The 17,759-nt window shown below is 35.3% G+C and overlaps 1 protein-coding gene across 3 annotated transcripts; it reads right to left on the bottom strand.

Moving 5' to 3' along the window:
• Positions 1-2,623: 2,623 nt before the first annotated feature.
• Positions 2,624-6,837, bottom strand: LOC143609978 (U4/U6 small nuclear ribonucleoprotein PRP4-like protein). 3 transcript variants are annotated; one of them, XM_077084597.1, is made up of 6 exons: positions 6,236-6,837; positions 4,272-4,725; positions 3,183-3,380; positions 2,995-3,076; positions 2,759-2,879; positions 2,624-2,644 (listed from the first exon to the last, which is right to left on the bottom strand). In XM_077084597.1, exons 1-5 carry the CDS (start codon positions 6,751-6,753, stop codon positions 2,785-2,787), a joined length of 1,347 nt encoding a protein of 448 aa, XP_076940712.1. In that variant the 5' UTR covers positions 6,754-6,837; the 3' UTR covers positions 2,624-2,644; positions 2,759-2,784. The 3 variants fall into 3 exon arrangements, with proteins under 3 accessions (XP_076940712.1, XP_076940707.1, XP_076940701.1); XM_077084592.1 differs by lacking the exon at positions 2,624-2,644 and having other exon boundaries at positions 2,687-2,879; XM_077084586.1 differs by lacking the exon at positions 2,624-2,644 and having other exon boundaries at positions 2,705-3,076.
• Positions 6,838-17,759: the final 10,922 nt, after the last annotated feature.

Genomic DNA, 17,759 nt, shown 5'->3' with positions numbered 1-17,759 from the left:
TCTAAAAAAAATATCTAAAAGTTTTAACATTGAAAAAAACAAGTTGTGACCATCCTTCACCGAAGATGTGCCGGTTACAAACCCCCCATGAACGACGATATTAAATGTTGCATTAGAGAAGCTTAAAGATTAAAGAAAATTATTTATATGATAATGGTTAAGAAAAATGTTGCAACAAACCATAAGTGTCAAAACGTACTCTTTCCCACAATGTAGCCACTCATTGTACTACTCCACTGTTACCCATAAATCATGTCTTCCTCCCCCTTAACCATTCCTAACACATGATATTTCTTCGATCCTTACCTTCAAACCACTAATACTCCTTCAGTTCTTACATTGCATGTCTTTTCATGTGGCATCTATTTTGCATTTCTACTCACTCCTAGCGGTTTCGCATGGGTCTCTTCAAACCCCAACCAAAAAGTGTCATCCTTGCCCCTTCAATGTCCCTTTGTTGGGACTTGTATTTGCTTTCACTTCTCTGTTGACACACAAAACCCTAGCTAAGATTATTATTAATTATATTTGATAAGACCTTTCATGGGGTGTTCTATAAAGTTGTTTTATCATCTCGAGCCACCCGGATACAATCAAGGAAATGCTCAAAATTTCCAATTTCGATGATCAGTCTGTGAAGGAGTTCGCACATGAGCCGTTGTTTCGAAATCCTGTGGAGAATCTCAACGACCCAGATGAAAAGGGTGGCTAGGTTTGGAACCTTCCATCAAAGTATTAGATACTAAAAATAGTCGGCCAAGTTTTGTCAAATATGAAAGAAAAAATGCCATGGCGGTTAAAAGATTCCTTACTTTGCTTCACTAAACAATATCATGTTATGTGGGTTTGAAATCCATATACTGATTTTGGTAATAATAGTGATGATGGATATGAGCTTGAAAAACCAGGCAATGAAGGCTAAAGTATGGTTTGGGTGTACAAATATTTCTCTCAAAACAAAGGCTCGTAGCCTTCACTGACAAGTGTTTCAAGCTCATAATGGTAATCACCATTTTCACCAAAATCGTCATACCATTTCCAAAACACATACATCACACAACGCAACGTAAAGAATCTTTTTTAGTTTCGCAACGCCGTTTGGTCCCATATTTGACAAACTAGACAATTTCAACCCAATACAATGTTAAAAGCCCCAAAGCCAACCATCCGTTTTTCAAATGAATAAATTAGTCATCGTAATTCTCCTCAATCAACCATAAGTAAAACCCATCACACAGTGAAACAACAGACCATGGGCGGACTCTTTCCCAGGGCATGTCAGCAAAATCAGAGTTGTCAAAGACTTACTTCACCGTATCAAAGTGACCCGCGATGACAGAAGTCGACCTCAGAGAAAACACCATGAAAGGCTTAGCATTAAAAGTAGTAGAAAGCTTAGCAAGGGTCATGTATTAACAAAGGGCTGAAAACGAAAACAAGTTTCAACAAAAGAACACTGAACGAATCGGATGACAATTTTTGGACGGAAATCGAAGAAAGCTCATGCAAGACCACACAGAGCGAGTAAAAAAAAACTAAATTGACGACGCATAAAAGGACAATAAAAGGAAGGAATGAAAAATTAAAGGTTAAAATGTAAGCACTAAAGATATATCATCAATTATAGATATTCACATTGGAAAAGAAGACATGATTTACTGGTAACAAAGAAGAAATGCAACGAGTGAATGCATAGGAGGGAGAAATACATTTAACCCGCCATGGTAAAATAGTTTTTCTTATCCATTATCATAAACGGAATGGTTAAAATGAGAATCCCACCCTCGCAAATTGTTGACTTTTGTAAAGAAAAAAGTATTTACAAATTCCTTTAGGGCCGCGAATCAAGACCATATTGTCGTGTGATGCCTTTTAAGACCAAAGCGAGTTGCGAGCAAACCCAAGTGACTTATTTTGAATACAACTGCATATCGAGGTTGATATTCTTCATAGGAGTGCCTCTCGAAAACTTTGTAAAAAGACGTTCCAATAACTTAGGTTGATTTAATTCCATTTCAAGAAATGTTGCTAACGTTAATGTATACGACAACAATTAGAATAAATTTGAAGAATGTTAAGGTAGAAGAGGACAGAGTACGTTGTCATTTGTGAGATTGTTATCTAAACAAAGAGAAAAAAGATAAATGATGCATGGATAAGGAGAAAGTTGAAATGGCCTTAGCAGCAAATAGTTTTGTTTCATGTGGACAATTTAATTATTTTTCACATTTTTAATTATTTTAATATATATATACTTTTAATACAATTAAGTGTTTAATTTTATATGTTTATTAAATAGTAACCCCAAATTCGTGGCATTATGAAAAAATTAGAAAAATAAAAGCATTTTAGTCATAAAACTTTTATCGATAGATTAAGATATTTGTATCGGTTAAAATTAATAACAGATTATAAAATGTGTACAGTTATACAAAGGACTCAAATCCACTCAGACATGGCTTGTGAATATTAAGTAGACACTGACTGTGTTCCTCAACTTTAGAAACCCTAAGTCCATTGTACAAAACGCGGCCCATGTAGTACTAGTGGCTGCACGGGTCGTGTTTTAACACCAAGCAGTCCATGTAATACAAATAAACGCTGGTCATTGATCGTTGATGCAATTAGACTAACAATTCTGATACTGCAAGATTTTGTTTGGTAATTTAGAAAATGGTTTTCCTACATAATTTTATAAAATCATATCACCAAAGATCAAAGATCCAAACACCTAAACGAAAAAGTCAAAAGACTTTACCTTTTACACAATTGACCAGTATAAATTTAGTCAACATCCATTGCTTTATCCTTTTCAGCATTTTTGCTAGACCATAGTTTTATTGTCCTGTCATGAGATACAGTTGCAATACTTTGTCCATCTGCAAAACCAGCAACACAACAAACTCAGTACATTAAAGCATGTTCGAGTGGTAAAGTTTGGTGAGAAACAGGACGGGTCGGGTTGACCCATAACAGAGTTTATCTTTAGCTTACCTGCAACTACATCAACAGCTGTAACCTTAGCTTCATGACCAGAAAGGACCTTGACAGGTTTAAAATCTCTAGACGACCATATCTGAGACATAAATCAATAATAAATGCAATAGAACAATTAAGTAAGCCTTAAAAATTGTAAAAAGGGTTGGACAATTGAGAGATTGATGTTTTTGTTGGTGGATTACCTTAGCGGTCATATCATAAGAAGCGGTTACCAAAAAGTATCCCTCTTGAGGCTCAAATTTAATATCAGAAATAAGATTTGCGTGTGCAGGAATTGTGTACAAGGATCTCTTCTTCCTTAAATCCCAAATTCTACAAGTATTATCTTCGCCTCCGGTTGCTAGATGATAGCCGTTTGGGGAGAAACTGATACCAAAAACCTGATTGTAATAAAACAAACAATTATTTAGCTAACTTCAATAAAAAGATGCAAGTTAAAAAAAAGGTTGCGGTTTCAATTTACTGATGAAAAGGTTGAAAAAAAATAACTATAAAGAGAACAGGCTACTCGAAATAATATTATTTTTCGTAATCATAACGCATTAAATATTAACTAAAAGAAGACCAAAAAGTGACAAAAAATAAGTGTGTTAACACAAGCCAACCAAACTGATTCGCATAACCTGAATTCAAATAATATATAACTTTTACTAATTTTTATTTTTAAATTTCAAACTTTATAGTAGCTTTTTGCTTATTTGAATAAACCCGAACTAAAAACGAAGCCAGATAAGCTTATTTGAATCAGTTTTTCAAAACTTATTCGACTTTAGTATTCAAAGATTCAAATTCAAGTCATCCGAATAAACTGAAATCAACCCAATGGAACACCCCTAGGCGGTATAATAAAATACGGGTGTAAATAAAACCAAAAAACCAATCCATAACTGAAAAAACTGAACCAAAACAACCAAACTCGAACACTAACTAATGATTTGGTTTTATGCTTTCATAAAAAAACGAACTTTTCATTCACACTCGAATTTACATGTAATTTAAACCCAAGAAACAAGACCGCACCAAACCAAATTTATGAATTTTCATTCTAAATTTAGAATTTCAAGCAATTTATAACAATTTATTAAATAGTTTTACCGAAACATATAATAGTCAACTAATTATTAGTTAATAAAAAGTTTTAGCCCCAAAGTTACAGACCAAAATTCACAATTTTGGCCAATGCTTTTCAGCAAAAAAATTTTCAAGCCCAAAAGATAAAACCGAAAAACATGAACTGAACGACTTATAAAAACTGAAACAACAGGTCTCACCGGCTTCACATGACCTTCCAAGGCAAGAATGCTTCTCCCAGATCGTAGGTCCCACACACGAGCAAGTGCATCAAGCCCACAAGATGCAGCTAACGAGCCATCAGGGTGAAAAGCTAAACCATACACACTTCGACTATGACCTTCTTGAAGAAGCAACTCATCACCTGTCTCGGTATCCCATAATCTCCAGGTCTTATCAAAGCTAGTAGTACCCAAATACTTCCCAGATGGATGAAAGGCAACACGAGCCAGCCGGTCCAAATGACCTGTGTATGTTTTGAGCAGTGTTCCTTGCGTGTCCCATAACCGTGCGGTTCGGTCAGCGGAAGCAGTGGCAATTTGGTCATTTGTTGGAGAAAACTTAACATCGGTTGCTCGTTCAGTATGACCCTTTAGTGAGGACACAATATTTACTCCTGGCATGCTCCATACTTTAGCAACTCCAGTTAAAGAACTGAATAAGATTCAACAAAAAGCACAAATGTCAAAAATAAATGTAAGTACATGATCCATACAAATTGCACAGCTTGCTAAAGATATATATTTCTTGAAAGAAGATGATTAGCAACAGCGTTTATACTTTCATTAATTGCAGACCTGTTACATGTTTGTGTTCCTGTAAATATATCAATTACACTATCTTGTTCAAGCTAATCAAATTAACTAACATACATCGCCAAACTGTTCCCCAAATGCACACTTAATCGTTGTTATTGTATTAAAATCAAATAAAATGATGCAATCCATCAGTTAATAATCGGATGGGCACAACAGTAATCAGAACACAGTTGCATAATATGTGCACTTCGGAAAAATTTAATACACGACTTTATAATAATCAAAATCATTGTTTGCATATATGAACTTTTACTATCATTAAACTTGATTCTAGCAGCAGGATGGCAATATTGTAACTATGAGTTCTAATTGATTTGTACTCATTTGCAGATGTATATGTTACAGCCAACTAGAGGTACAGACGAAGATAGCTACTTCAGATCAGATTTATAAAAAGCTAAGAATGAGCCAAGCTTTTTCAAGCTCGAGCCGAGCCCAACCCACAAATAAAGCTCTTTTAGTTATCGAGCTCAAGCCTTGCATACAAAGCTCATTTAGGCTCGTCAATCCTTATGTATTTATAGGTTTTACATATTTTAGACTTTTAAGTACTAATTTCAAACTGGCCAGTTCTTCTGAAAAAGTATAAAAATAATTTAAAATATATATTAAATAGTTAACAAATAAAAAAGAAACAAACCAAGACCGAGCCCTAGCTTGAAAAAACGACTCACGAGCGGAGTTCGAACATTAAAAGAAGAGCTCGAAATGAGTCGTGCTCGAGCTTTCAATGAGTCGTGCTCGAGCTCTCGTAAGCCATAACAAGCCTAGGGGAGCTTGGGCTCGGATGGGCTTGTTTACACTCCTACAGCCAACAAAGTCTATATAACTCATAAAGATGCTAGGCTAACCAGATTAGTACTGATCACATTGTTTTAACCATCAACTAAAGTCAACAGTTAATGCATTCTTGGGGTATGTTTGGCAAAAATAGCTGGTAGCTGTAGCTAGAAGCTGGTGACTGGTAGCTTTTAATAAAATGTATAAAATGACCATAACTAAAAAATATAATAGTAAATGTATCTATTTTGGAAGGTTATTTAAGTAATTTAAAATGCTAAAAGCTTGTAGCTTTTTCTAAACGTTACTAGTAGGAGCTTCAAGCTTTAAGCTTTTTCTCATGACCTAAAAGCTTCAAGCTCCTTCAACCAAACAAGGCTTTTAATTGAGTAGGAGCTTTTTCTTAAAAGCTTGAAGCTAGAAGCTCCTTAAAGCTCTCTGCCAAACATGCCCTTGGTCAAATTAACAGTGACAAACTCGACTCCAGCTGCATAACAGTTTCTAGTGGCATAATTAACACAGACAACTTCAATTAGCAAAACTTCAAATAGTAAACAAACACATACCAAGTGGCAAGAAACTTGCCATCACACGAAAACGAGCACCCGGCAAGCGGTCTCACATCCCCAATCTCACTACAATCCAACCCAAAACTCTTGGCACTCTCCAACGCCCAATTAATCTCGGCATCCACATCCTCATCCGGATCATCCCTCTTCCGCCTCGCCCGCCCCAACCGCACCGCCGCTTTCACCATCGACTCCTTCGCAATCTCGTACCTTACCTTCAACAACTCCCTCGACCCCTCCGTATAAAACGGATACTCCACCGCCTCCCCTTCCTCTTCCCCGCCCCCATCCTCCATCCCCACCGCATTCCCCGCGGCTTCCTCCTCCATAAACACCTTCATTAACCTTTCCAACTGTCCTTCGGAATCGAGTTTCGCCATTATCATTCGCAACCTGTCTCTCCGCTCCATCTCTCTTTCGCCAAATAATGTGACCGGTTCGTTTAATCTTCTCAACCGTGACCTCACCGCCTTGTCGTTGGTCGGAACTGCCAACGCGGCGGCGCGTTGCTTCATTAGGAATTCCTGTTTTGCTTTCTCTTGTTTCTCTCGGAATAACCGGCTTTCTTCGGAAACCTCGTATTCCGGACCGGATTCGTCACCGTCTTCGGAACCGGGCGCCGTGTCGCCATTTGGTGGACGGATGGTCGGAGTCGGAGCGAGTGGACGTGGCGGAGGTGAGATCTGTGGTTCGATTTGAGCGATGGAGTGTGGTGGTGAAGTGGTGTTAGGGTTAGGGTTTTCCTCCATTGTTGAGGTTGTGTGTGATACCTCGATGAAACTGTGTTGGCTAATTTTGTTCACTTTAGAATTATTTTTTAAATTTATAAACTTTGTTGGGTACTTGGGTTCCTTAACTTTTTTTCTTTTTTAAACGGCTAACGAAAGAATAATTAGGGTATAAAATAGTATGTGGTTTGCTACTTTCGTTACTTCAGTCTAAAGTTTGAAATTTTATCAATTTAGTCCTTATAGTTTTAAACATTAGCCAATAATGTCTCCCCGTCTAACGGCATCCAACTATGCCGTTAGTTTAAGGGGTATTTTGGTCTTTCTCCTGTTTATTTTTAGTTAATGGTCATTTTCGTCCCTATGGTTTGATACTTTTGCTACTTCAGTTCAAAGTTTAAAATTTTGTCAATTTTATGTTTAACTTAATTCAGTTTTTTTTTTTTTTTTTGCTACTTCAGTCCATGATGGAATTCATTGGTAAAATAGTCAAGATAATTCCCTAAAACCGAACTATACCGAAAAAACTAAAATCGTTTCTTTGATTAATGCATAATAGTTAGGGTTTAGAGATTAAAATATCGTAGCAAACATTTGGGTCAAAATCAATATCAGGAGGTCGAATATCCTGCATTTTCATGTTTGCTTAAGAAATCGATGCACTAATGTGCTGTTTGTTTTTGAAGACAAAAACTGTCTGCAATCTGATTTCATCTTATTTCATGTCTGCAACTGAAGATGTGGTCTGAAGGTCTGCAATCTGAAAATATAATACTGTTTGTTTTATAAACTAGGTATCGTCTACATAAGCTTAAAATTAGTTACCTATCATACATATCCAGTAGATAGAAGTCATTTAACGTCTGCAGACGAGTAAAATAGTTGGTGGAGGGCGGTGGACGGTGGTAGTGGCGGACGGTGGATGGTGGTGGTAATGGACGGTGGTGGACGATGTTGGTGGCGGATGGTAGGTGGTGGTGGCGGACGGTCGGTGGTGGTGGTGATTGACGGTGATGGTGGTGGGTGGTCAATGGTGTTGGTGGGGGATGGAAGGTGGTGGTGGTGGTGGGTGGTGGTGGCGGACGGTGGTTGGTGGTAGTGACGACGGTTGTGGCCGATGGGTAGGTGATGGTGGTGATGGATGGTGGTGGGTGGTGGTGGTGATGGATGGTGGTGGTGGTGACGGACAGTGGTTGTGGGTGGTGGTGGCGGACGGTGGGTGGTGGTAGTGGACAATGATTATGGTCGACGGGGTGGATGGTGGTGGTGGGTGGGTGGTGGTGGTGCTAGACGGTGATGGTGGGTGGTGGATGGTGGTGGTGGGTTGTGGTAGTGGACAGTGGGTGGTGGCGGTGATGGACGGTGGTGGTGGCGGATGGTGGGTGGTGGTGGTGGTGGTGGACGGTGGTGGTGGGTGGTGGTGGACGGTGGTGGTTGTGGCGGCACATGATGGGTGGTGGTGTTGCACATTGGGTGTTGATAGGATGTTAAGAAGTGTGAAGATGTGTGAAGAAATTAAACAATAGCTTCTTTTTTAAGATCATAAAAGCAATTTGCAGATCTTATTTTAAAAAACAAACAAACAGTCTTCAGAAGCTTATGTCTGCGCGCCCGCAAACATAAGCCTCCTGCAAATGTTTTAAGCAAAAACAAACACAACCTAAATTGCATGTGTGTTCTTCAAATCATGGTATTGTTCTTGAATCCGTCGAATTCAACCCTAGAGTTGTTGTCGATTTGAAGAATTCAAAACAACACCACGATTTGAAGAACACACATGCGATCTAGTGTATCGATTTCTTGAGCAAACATGGAAATGCGGGATATTCGACCTCCTGATATTGATTTCGACCAAGATGTTTGCCATGATATGTTAATCTCTAAACCCTAACTATCAAAGAAACGATTTTAGTTGTTCTGTATAGTACGGTTTCAGGAATTACCTTGACCACTTACCAATGAATTCCACCATAGGGGGAGAGTTTAGAAAATATCTAGAAACTAAATACGAGAGGGGGATTATGATTATTGTTGTCAACAAAGTAAATGTAGACCTGCTTTGGTCGATGCTCGATAGTTTTGGGCTTGGATTATGCTCTTAGGGGTTATAGACAAAAAAAAAACCTGAATTAAATTAAACATAAAATTGACAAAATTTCAAACTTTGGACTGAAGTAGCAAAAGTATCAAACCACAGGGACGAAAATGACCATTAACTAAAAATAAACAGGAGAAAGACAAAAATACCCCTTAAACTAACGGCATAGTTGGGTGCCGTTAGACGGGAGGATGTAATTGGCTAATGTTTAAAACTATAATGACTAAATTGACAAAATTTCAAACTTTGGACTGAAGTGACGAAAGTAGCAAACCACAGGGACGAAAATGGCCATTAACTCGGTGTAAAAGGACAGCCAACTAACCGGCCAATTTAATCGTAAGGAGCTTTTATGTTTCACGGAATGGAATGGAATTGAAATTGGAATTGCATAGGATTTGGAATTGAAATTAATTGGATTTGAAATCTGAGCATTCTAGGAATTGGAATTTGAATGAACTGAAATCCAATTCCATTATTGGTGTGTTCGTTTGACAAATGAAATGGAATCGATTTTTTTTACAAGAATAGCGGCGGAAACAATTTAGTTTTTTTAGATTTTTTATTTTTATTTTATATTTTGTGTTATGTTTTTTTTTAATTTTTTTTAGGGGTTTTCTATTAAGATCAAAAACCCCTCAAAAAAGTATTCAAAAATAATAAAAAAAAAATCATAACTCAAAATATAAACTGAAAACAAAAAAGTAAAAAAACCAAAATATTTTATTCGTTGTTCTCATTAAAAAAACAAAAAAACAAACCCGAGAAAAGATTCCAACGAATTCACTTGAAATCCTCCACATTTTGGAAGGATTTAGAATCCCTTCACTTGAAGAAATTTGAAGGAATTGAATTCCTTGACAAACCGAACGCACCAAAAGGAAATTAAAATTCCAATTCCAACGAAACGAACACGCCATGTCATGGGATTTTAATTCCAATTCCTTTGAATTCCCACGAATTATGTTAAACGAACATGCCCTAAGTGCCTCCAAGTTATCCCCGATTTCAATGAAAACCCACCCGTCCGAAAACCCACTGATGGTAAAACTCAGGATCGAACTGTAGATCAAAGATCACAATCTTCCTTCATTGAGCCACTCATACCCACTCTAAAGTGTTGTATGTAGGATTGGACCTGGGTCATCATTGGAAAAACCCAAACTTACTACCACCATACCATATTGAAAAGAATATTTGTTGAGTGCCTTCTCCCCTTTATAGCTTTTATAAACAAAGGTCTAAGTCGTAACCCACCTCCATAACCCGAGTGAGGGTAAAAGAACAAAACACAACTACGTCAAAGAAAACTGACACCAATTTGACCAAGTTATTGACTTGAACTAAAAATAACTATATAATCTAATGTCAAAAATAATGTCTTGGATCTTCACCTCTTTTATATTCTAAAACTTTTCTCAATGCAGGCCTTCCAATTGACCAACATGCAATACTATTAATACCATGAAAAACTTCATTCTACTTATTACCTAACCCCACATAGTCATGAACTTCTAAAAGATCTCTAATAGAAAGCGCGAAGAAGTTAGTGTAGATGTGTTCGGAAGACTCCAGCTCGATAATTCACATTTAACCCAACTTCTACCCACGGCTTTTAAACAGTCATAATTTTTTATACGCTAATATTTAAAAAAAACGGCACCATAAAAACGAGAATTTTATTCTCTTTAATTTGAGTATGGTATCGCCTTAGTTTTTTTTAGTTAAAAATTAAAATTTACATAGCGGTGTTTGCGATCCGGTTTTGATGGTTTTTAAATAAACAATTATTGTGGTTTTTTATCACCGTTAAAAATTGAAACCAAACTATTATTAACGGTCTGTGTTCCCGGTGTATCGCGCGGGCACCCGTCTAATGTGTGTGTTTATAAATTGCCATATAAATTAAATAGATGATTTAAATATATCCATTTGTTTTTTGGTTAATTTAGTAAACTATATATATGTTAAAATGTAAGGATGGTATATATCCATCGTTTTCACATATAACAAAGTTTATCATATTAAATTTCTTGATTTTTTTTTATCAAAGATTGTTTTAGGTTTATTGTGGAACTTAAACTTGATTGTTACGGGTCAAAAGTTGATAAATAGATTGTTTGGTACAAGTTAACTACATTTGGCTCAAAATTTGTTACGGGTCAGAAAGGAATAATCTAAGTATTTTAAAGTTTGTGAATCCAAATAGATTTATCGTCAAATTTGTTATGGGTTTAAAGTGTTTACTTGAAAATGTCAAACAGATGAAAGTTAGAATTTTAAACATGATTCGGGTTTCAAAGTTATTTACAAAGGCATTTTTGAAAACAATTAAAAGGTTCGAGATTTGGCAAATTGACTATTTTTCCCTAGGCTATTAAAATCACAAAATTGAATGGTTTAACATGTTATTTTTTATGTTGTCATTATGGCTAAGTCGAGAAGCCCCTCAAACTTATCAAAATCTTTTTCATGTTGTAGGTTAGAAAAACATAGTTTTTAAAAAGCACATGTCGTTACAATTTAATGTAAATAAAGGTAACGCTTCATCTATATTTAGGTCGAGTGATCAGAAATACTACTGTATGAGAAGTTTTCTTCCCGAAATTGGTTCATAACAAAAAATTTTCAATTATACATATATGATACTGAGAATGAAATTTCCAATAGAATGAGTGTTCTTAGGTATGTTTTTGCACATACATTTTTTTTATTAAGTTCATTTTTTTTTTGAAAAAAATCATTTTGTGATACATTTTTCAATATACTTTGTGTAATCATTTGATTTACTTGTAACTTTATAATTCCGATCATCCCGTGTGTTACACGGCCTCAAAAGCTATAAATCAGAACGTTCCAAAATATTTCTTTCATTATTGTATAAATAACTTCCAAACAGTTCCTTTGACAAGTGTTTAAGAAAGTAGAAAGCTTGTGATTATATCAAAACATCTACTACCAAAAACAGAAGGCTACATAGATGTTTTCTAAAAGTAATAACTGGTTTCGGGTCAGGTATGAAAGTGAATCCTTAATACCCGGTTTTGGGATTTTCCTCGGGTCATCCGGAATTTTTTATTTTTATTTTTTGGGTGCATATCTGGGCCATAGGTGGTGAGGATAGTGGGCTGTAGTTTTCATTGATGAAATAAAAAATCAATCAATTATTTTATAGGCTTCCATCAAATTTAGGTGGCAAGCCCAAGCCCAAGCCCAAGCCCAAGCCCAGCACTAGTGATTATTGATCGATTCTTTACATGGTCTAAAAGGAAGTTGTGATGATGACATGGTCCAAAAGAACTCATCAATCATCATATACAAAATAGTGAAACACAACTCCCATATCGTAGTCTTTTTATTTCGATAGCAACCATTTAGAGAGTCACCAGCCATTTTAAAGTCTTTGATTAACAACCGATCAACTCTTCATTTGTGTATCAAGATGGAGAACTTTTTCATGACGGTTAAAAGTCATCGCTGATTGGTAGCTTCAAGCCTTCAAGCATTAGCAATAAGATCAGACTATCTTGTTAGTCACATGATGTTTAAGTTTTAACAGTGAACGGGATGGTTGCCAGAAGTTGTGGTGTCTGGTTAAACCCTCACCGTTAACGATAATCGCATCCAAAATCACTAACTAATTGTGAATGTGTTTATACATTAGGTTTTTGATCACATTGAGTGACTGGACAAACACAGAGTTATCAAAACTATGAAAGAGGAAAACAACTCTAAAAAATTTAAGCTATAACATGTAGCAATACAACTCTATAAAAACTAAGCTGAAACCAACTCGTATTATTTTAAATATAGTCCACTTATTTTCTTTATATGGTCTCTAAAGAATTAATAAATTGAAATAAGTTTTAGGAGGTTTAAGTTGTAAAAGAAGAGAGAATTAGCAAAGTAAACATTTTTATCATGTACGTCTTTATAGCCTTATAGGTATTTAAGAAAACTAGTGGGAGGGTCCGCGCGTTGCGACGGAGGAGACAAGATTCGGCTAGTAGCAGTTCGGTTCGTTATGGTACCGCATTTGCTATACCAAAATTTATATTTAGTATTTTGTTTAGATATAAAGAATCCAAAATGACTAAAACTCTTTCTATCTTCAACCTACCATAAAAAAAATTAGCCAAATTTTTTAATATGTTCGCAACCAAACCGAATTCACACAAAACTCACCAATCGTCTCCGGATCTAACCAAATTATCCAACCACAAAAAAATAAAAAATTAAATTGTTGCCTGTTCAGGAATGAAGTATGTTAGTCAGAATGAATCAGACTAATCATATATAAAATTTGTAAGCAACTGATCATCTTGACTTTAGACTTGTAAAATACTCACAAGCGGCAACGACAATTTGCAACATCTAATCCTCTAGTGATATAGCAACTTTGTAACATCTTAAGTAAGTCCTACATCTATCGTGGTCGTAAAAAATTCTTAGTTCATAAGGAATGTAATGTCTCTTAAATCTCGTCATTTTTTTAAGAAACACTGTCATTGATTTATATCACGCTAATGGGAAATCAACATATTTAAGAAATATATATATATCATATTATAACCCGCATTTTGCACCTATGAAATGAACTAAGGGTATGTTTGGTTGGAGGTAATGGAATGAGAGAAGGAAAGGAATGGAAAAGGGAATGAAATGGATCATTACCATTCACTTGTCTTGTTTGGTTAACCTATAGAAATGAAATCAATTATTAATTTTTTATTGTTTGGTATAAAAAAAAATTGTAGAAATGAAATAGAAATAATAAAAACACTCATATCTCAAAATACTTTTTAACCTCCCCCCCCCAAAAAAAAACAAAAAAAAAAAACCTACAATGGCGACGATGGTAGCTCCGGCGACGAAAATGGTGGTGGCGGTCGCGATGGTGGCGGCAGCGGTGGTGATGTCGGCGGAGTTGGTGGTGGTGCCAATGGTAGTGGTGGTGGTGGTTGTTAGGTGGTAGTGTTGTTGAGAAAGTTAAGGTGAAGGGGGAAAGGAATGAAAATATAGAAGGGGGTGGGAAAGAATGGTTTTGATGGAATGAGATTCCATGTGTAATGGATGATTCTATTCCATTAAGCAATCAAACACTACTTTTTTCATTCCCACGTAATGAATCATTACATTCCTACTGTCATTTCTACATACCAAACGCTACCTAAAACTGTAAACTAAAGTCACCACAATGACATGGAAGTGTTCGCTCTTCCAGGGTTATAACGTGGAGACTTGTAACAAATGGAACTGTTTTTCACTTTAAGCTTTATATGATGAAACCACCTTAAAAAGTTTTACAGAGATGGCTTATACTTTCAGGAATTTATCCAATATATTTATATCTAACAAGTAAATCAACAATAATTAATAATAACTTTGCTACAGTCAAGCATGGTGAAACTGGATTCGAGTCAAAAGTAACATGTCATTTTAAATAAAGTATCAGTTATATGTATTCATTACCTGACGAATCAAATATCATCCCACATACACAACATATCCACTTAACAATAATAATCTTATTTAACAAATATTAGTCAATACATCCTGTCCCAAAAAAATGCCAAAGCATACACATGCATATATAGACAAGACTTGATCAATTTTCGTGCTTCTTAACCGTTATTAAATTAAATACCACTGGACATGCTTTGAGGTCCTTTTGAAGAAATTTATCCCTGAGATACCAATTGTGTTCTACAAACGCCACCTTCCTTTTCTAAAAATGTGGGTAACATATAAACATATTAAGTTGTGTGCACGCGTTTAACCATCTTCAATATCAATAGCTATAAAATGGGAAAAATAACTTACATTGTGAAAACAAGCCATTTGGTGATTAATCGGTGTTAAACTATTCTCACGGCACAGACTACATCAAAAATATATGATTAGTACTATTTACATACGCACATGTGTGTGTATGTGTGTGTGTATATCAAATGGCCCAGGTTTATTTCATTTGCTTCAAATTGTTTTGATAAACAGTATATCAAACGTAATTGTAAGTTTAACTAAAATCACTAAATAAATAAAATATGAAAATGAAATGCTGTTTAACGAAATCTGAATACACAGATTAAACAACAATTGAATTTTGTTTATGTTCATTGCAGCTTGCATCAAAAATAACTTTAATTTAACTACATTGACATTATAAGCAACTGAACCGAAAACCGCAAAATTGAACCAAAAATCGATGAAACCGAGCTGAAAATCGATGAAACTGAACCAAAATTAAAACCATAAAGCAGTTATTGGTTTTTTTATATCCTCGATTAACCAAACCAAATGAGCCAAAAATCAACCAAACCAAACGAGCCAAAAAACACAAGTAAAACTATTTCATTTAAATGATTTTGAATGATTATTTTTTTGAAACAACAAGATTCAAACTCAAAAAGGTAAAAACTTCAATTTAATCAAATTTACTAACTACCATTATCATATTTGATTCAATTACAAAAAAAAATCATGTCTTTTAAGAATAAGCGCGTTGGGAGAACTTGTGGGCCCAAAGTCTCTAGACGGTTAGCCAAGAAACAAAACAACTTGACTAAATTGGCATCTAAAGACGTTGGCATGAAAAAAAAAATGCAATAAGTAGGCATGACAAAAAAACGGTTTTCAATATGTTAGAAATTTAAGTAAACACAAGTAAAATCTGCAAAAAGTTAAATTTTTTGATCCCTGTATAGTAGTAATCAATGGTCAGTGAAATGGGTAGGGTTGATCCAGAAACACCTTTAGTCTAAATCAGTAACAAAACTTTAATAATATTACCTTTAAACCTGTGAACTAAATTGAGGCCAACAGCATGAACAAGTGAATCTGCAGATGTGATGAACGCTTCTGATATGGTACCAGGAACAAACTAAAAAGGTAATATGTAATTACGGTTTTCTAAATTTGATTATTTTGAATCTGCAGTTTTCTTAAAAAATCAAAATCAATCAAACATAAAAAATTTTAAACCAACATTAGAACATATCACTAAAGAAACCAATATGAATACTATATAATTCACCTATTTTTATCCTAACCAACTATCCTATTTGTTTTTTTTTTATAAAAAAAAAAGAATTGGTTGCAAACAAAATGAACATAGAAATTGTGACACCTTGTAGCTTAAACTTAAAAGTGTAGTATAAAAAAACCTGAATTCTGAAACTGCAATACATACGTTGAAGATATCTAATTAGGTTTAAACCAAAAGCCACATGTAATCGATTATGGGTTAATAGGATAGGTGTAAAATCAGCTATTGGTGATATCGGGCCGTGCAAGTTAACTGGGAACCAACAAAATTAACCAAATTAAACCATATAAAAGGGAGCATCTTAAGTTCTTAACCTGAATTATAAAAACACAATTAATATACCAAACCAATCTTATTTGGTTTAAACCGAAACCCGAATATATTGGGTTATAGGTTAAATCGGCTATAAGAGAACTCAAGGTGGGTAGGTTAACTAAGTACATGTAAAATCAACCGGTGTAAACCATATAAGAGGAATACCATTATACCTTACAAAATGCTGCAACAGAAATCCGGAAAACCAACTCGAACTACCATAGCTGACCCACACACTCTTATATAAACAAAATGTGTTACAAAAATAATTTGTTTAATGTGTTTAAATTGGGTTAAACAATACCTCAAATGCTTTCATTTTGGAGTTTGGCTGTTTCGGCAAAAGATTGTACAATTCCTGTTGTTCAATTTGACTTCTAAACACTTTTGAATTGTGGAAAAAAAATCATCCTGATGTCAAGCCATGCGAAGTTGCATTCTTATGTGATAAAATTATATTTTATATGTGGTAATTATGGTACCTGGGTTATCCAGTTGTGCATGTTGTGTTCTTCAAAACCTTTTGAAGTCATTAAAGCCGTGACGCCTGACACTTTGACCCATGTCGAACGTTCAAGGTCTTGAATATCATGACTAAGAATGCAAAATGGATGTCATTTTTCGTACATTTTTTCATCTGTCTTATTTCTCGGTTTCTGCAATGCATGGAATAAACTTTTGTTAAGCATCAAATGAGGTTTTACCAGAATCGTATAATACACAGAAAATTGGTTTTGAGCAAATGCCAAATAAATGATAAATTAATGTTGCACTAGTCCATCCAACCCACATCCCTGGAGCATGAATATTTTCTCAGTTTATAAAAGAGTTTTTAAAATTCAAGATTACATCAAAAGTGGCCTATAATATTAGATTCTTTTAGGACAATCATTTTTATAATGTGATTAAAGGTGTAGAGTACAGTGTGTAACTATGAGCACCTTTCTTACTTCCAATTACAACACCTGAAATCCGTGAACAACTCTAACAACAACAAGAGAGACAGGAAAATTGTGAAAACATATCAATTTAACAAAACGTTTACTGCACTATGTAGCTTCCAAATATGCTAAAGATCCTAATTCAAGAACACATATTCTAACATGACATGAACCTAAATAGGTTCGGGTCGAACCCGCTTACATGTTTAGCTAAACGCGTTGTGTATGTGCCAGCCCTGTGGGTTCACCGGTTGACCCGTTTACCAATTTACTTGTTTTTCTTAATTTGTTCTGGGTAATTAGATATATTTTATCTAAAATTGACCTCAAACTATTCAATGCATCAGCCTGTATAATGAAGAAACTTGGATCGTTTCACTGGTAGACGATC

The sequence above is a fragment of the Bidens hawaiensis genome, unplaced genomic scaffold (assembly GCF_021521415.1).
Source record: "Bidens hawaiensis isolate Kalapana, Puna unplaced genomic scaffold, B.hawaiensis_p1.1 tig00002186_1, whole genome shotgun sequence".
Lineage (NCBI taxonomy): Eukaryota > Viridiplantae > Streptophyta > Magnoliopsida > Asterales > Asteraceae > Bidens > Bidens hawaiensis.
This window is presented reverse-complemented; position numbering and strand designations above follow the sequence as displayed.

What these genes read in the sequence shown, in the direction of transcription:
- LOC143609978 (XM_077084586.1), bottom strand. Translation starts at nt 6,753, where the DNA reads ATGAAGCAACGCGCCGCCGCGTTGGCAGTTCCGACCAACGACAAGGCG. An exon ending in TGGAAGGTCATGTGAAGCCG is followed by an intron (nt 3,381 to 4,271) that starts GTGAGACCTGTT and finishes TATTACAATCAG; the next exon opens with GTTTTTGGTATCAGTTTCTC. An exon ending in CTTATGATATGACCGCTAAG is followed by an intron (nt 3,077 to 3,182) that starts GTAATCCACCAA and finishes TTTATGTCTCAG; the next exon opens with ATATGGTCGTCTAGAGATTT.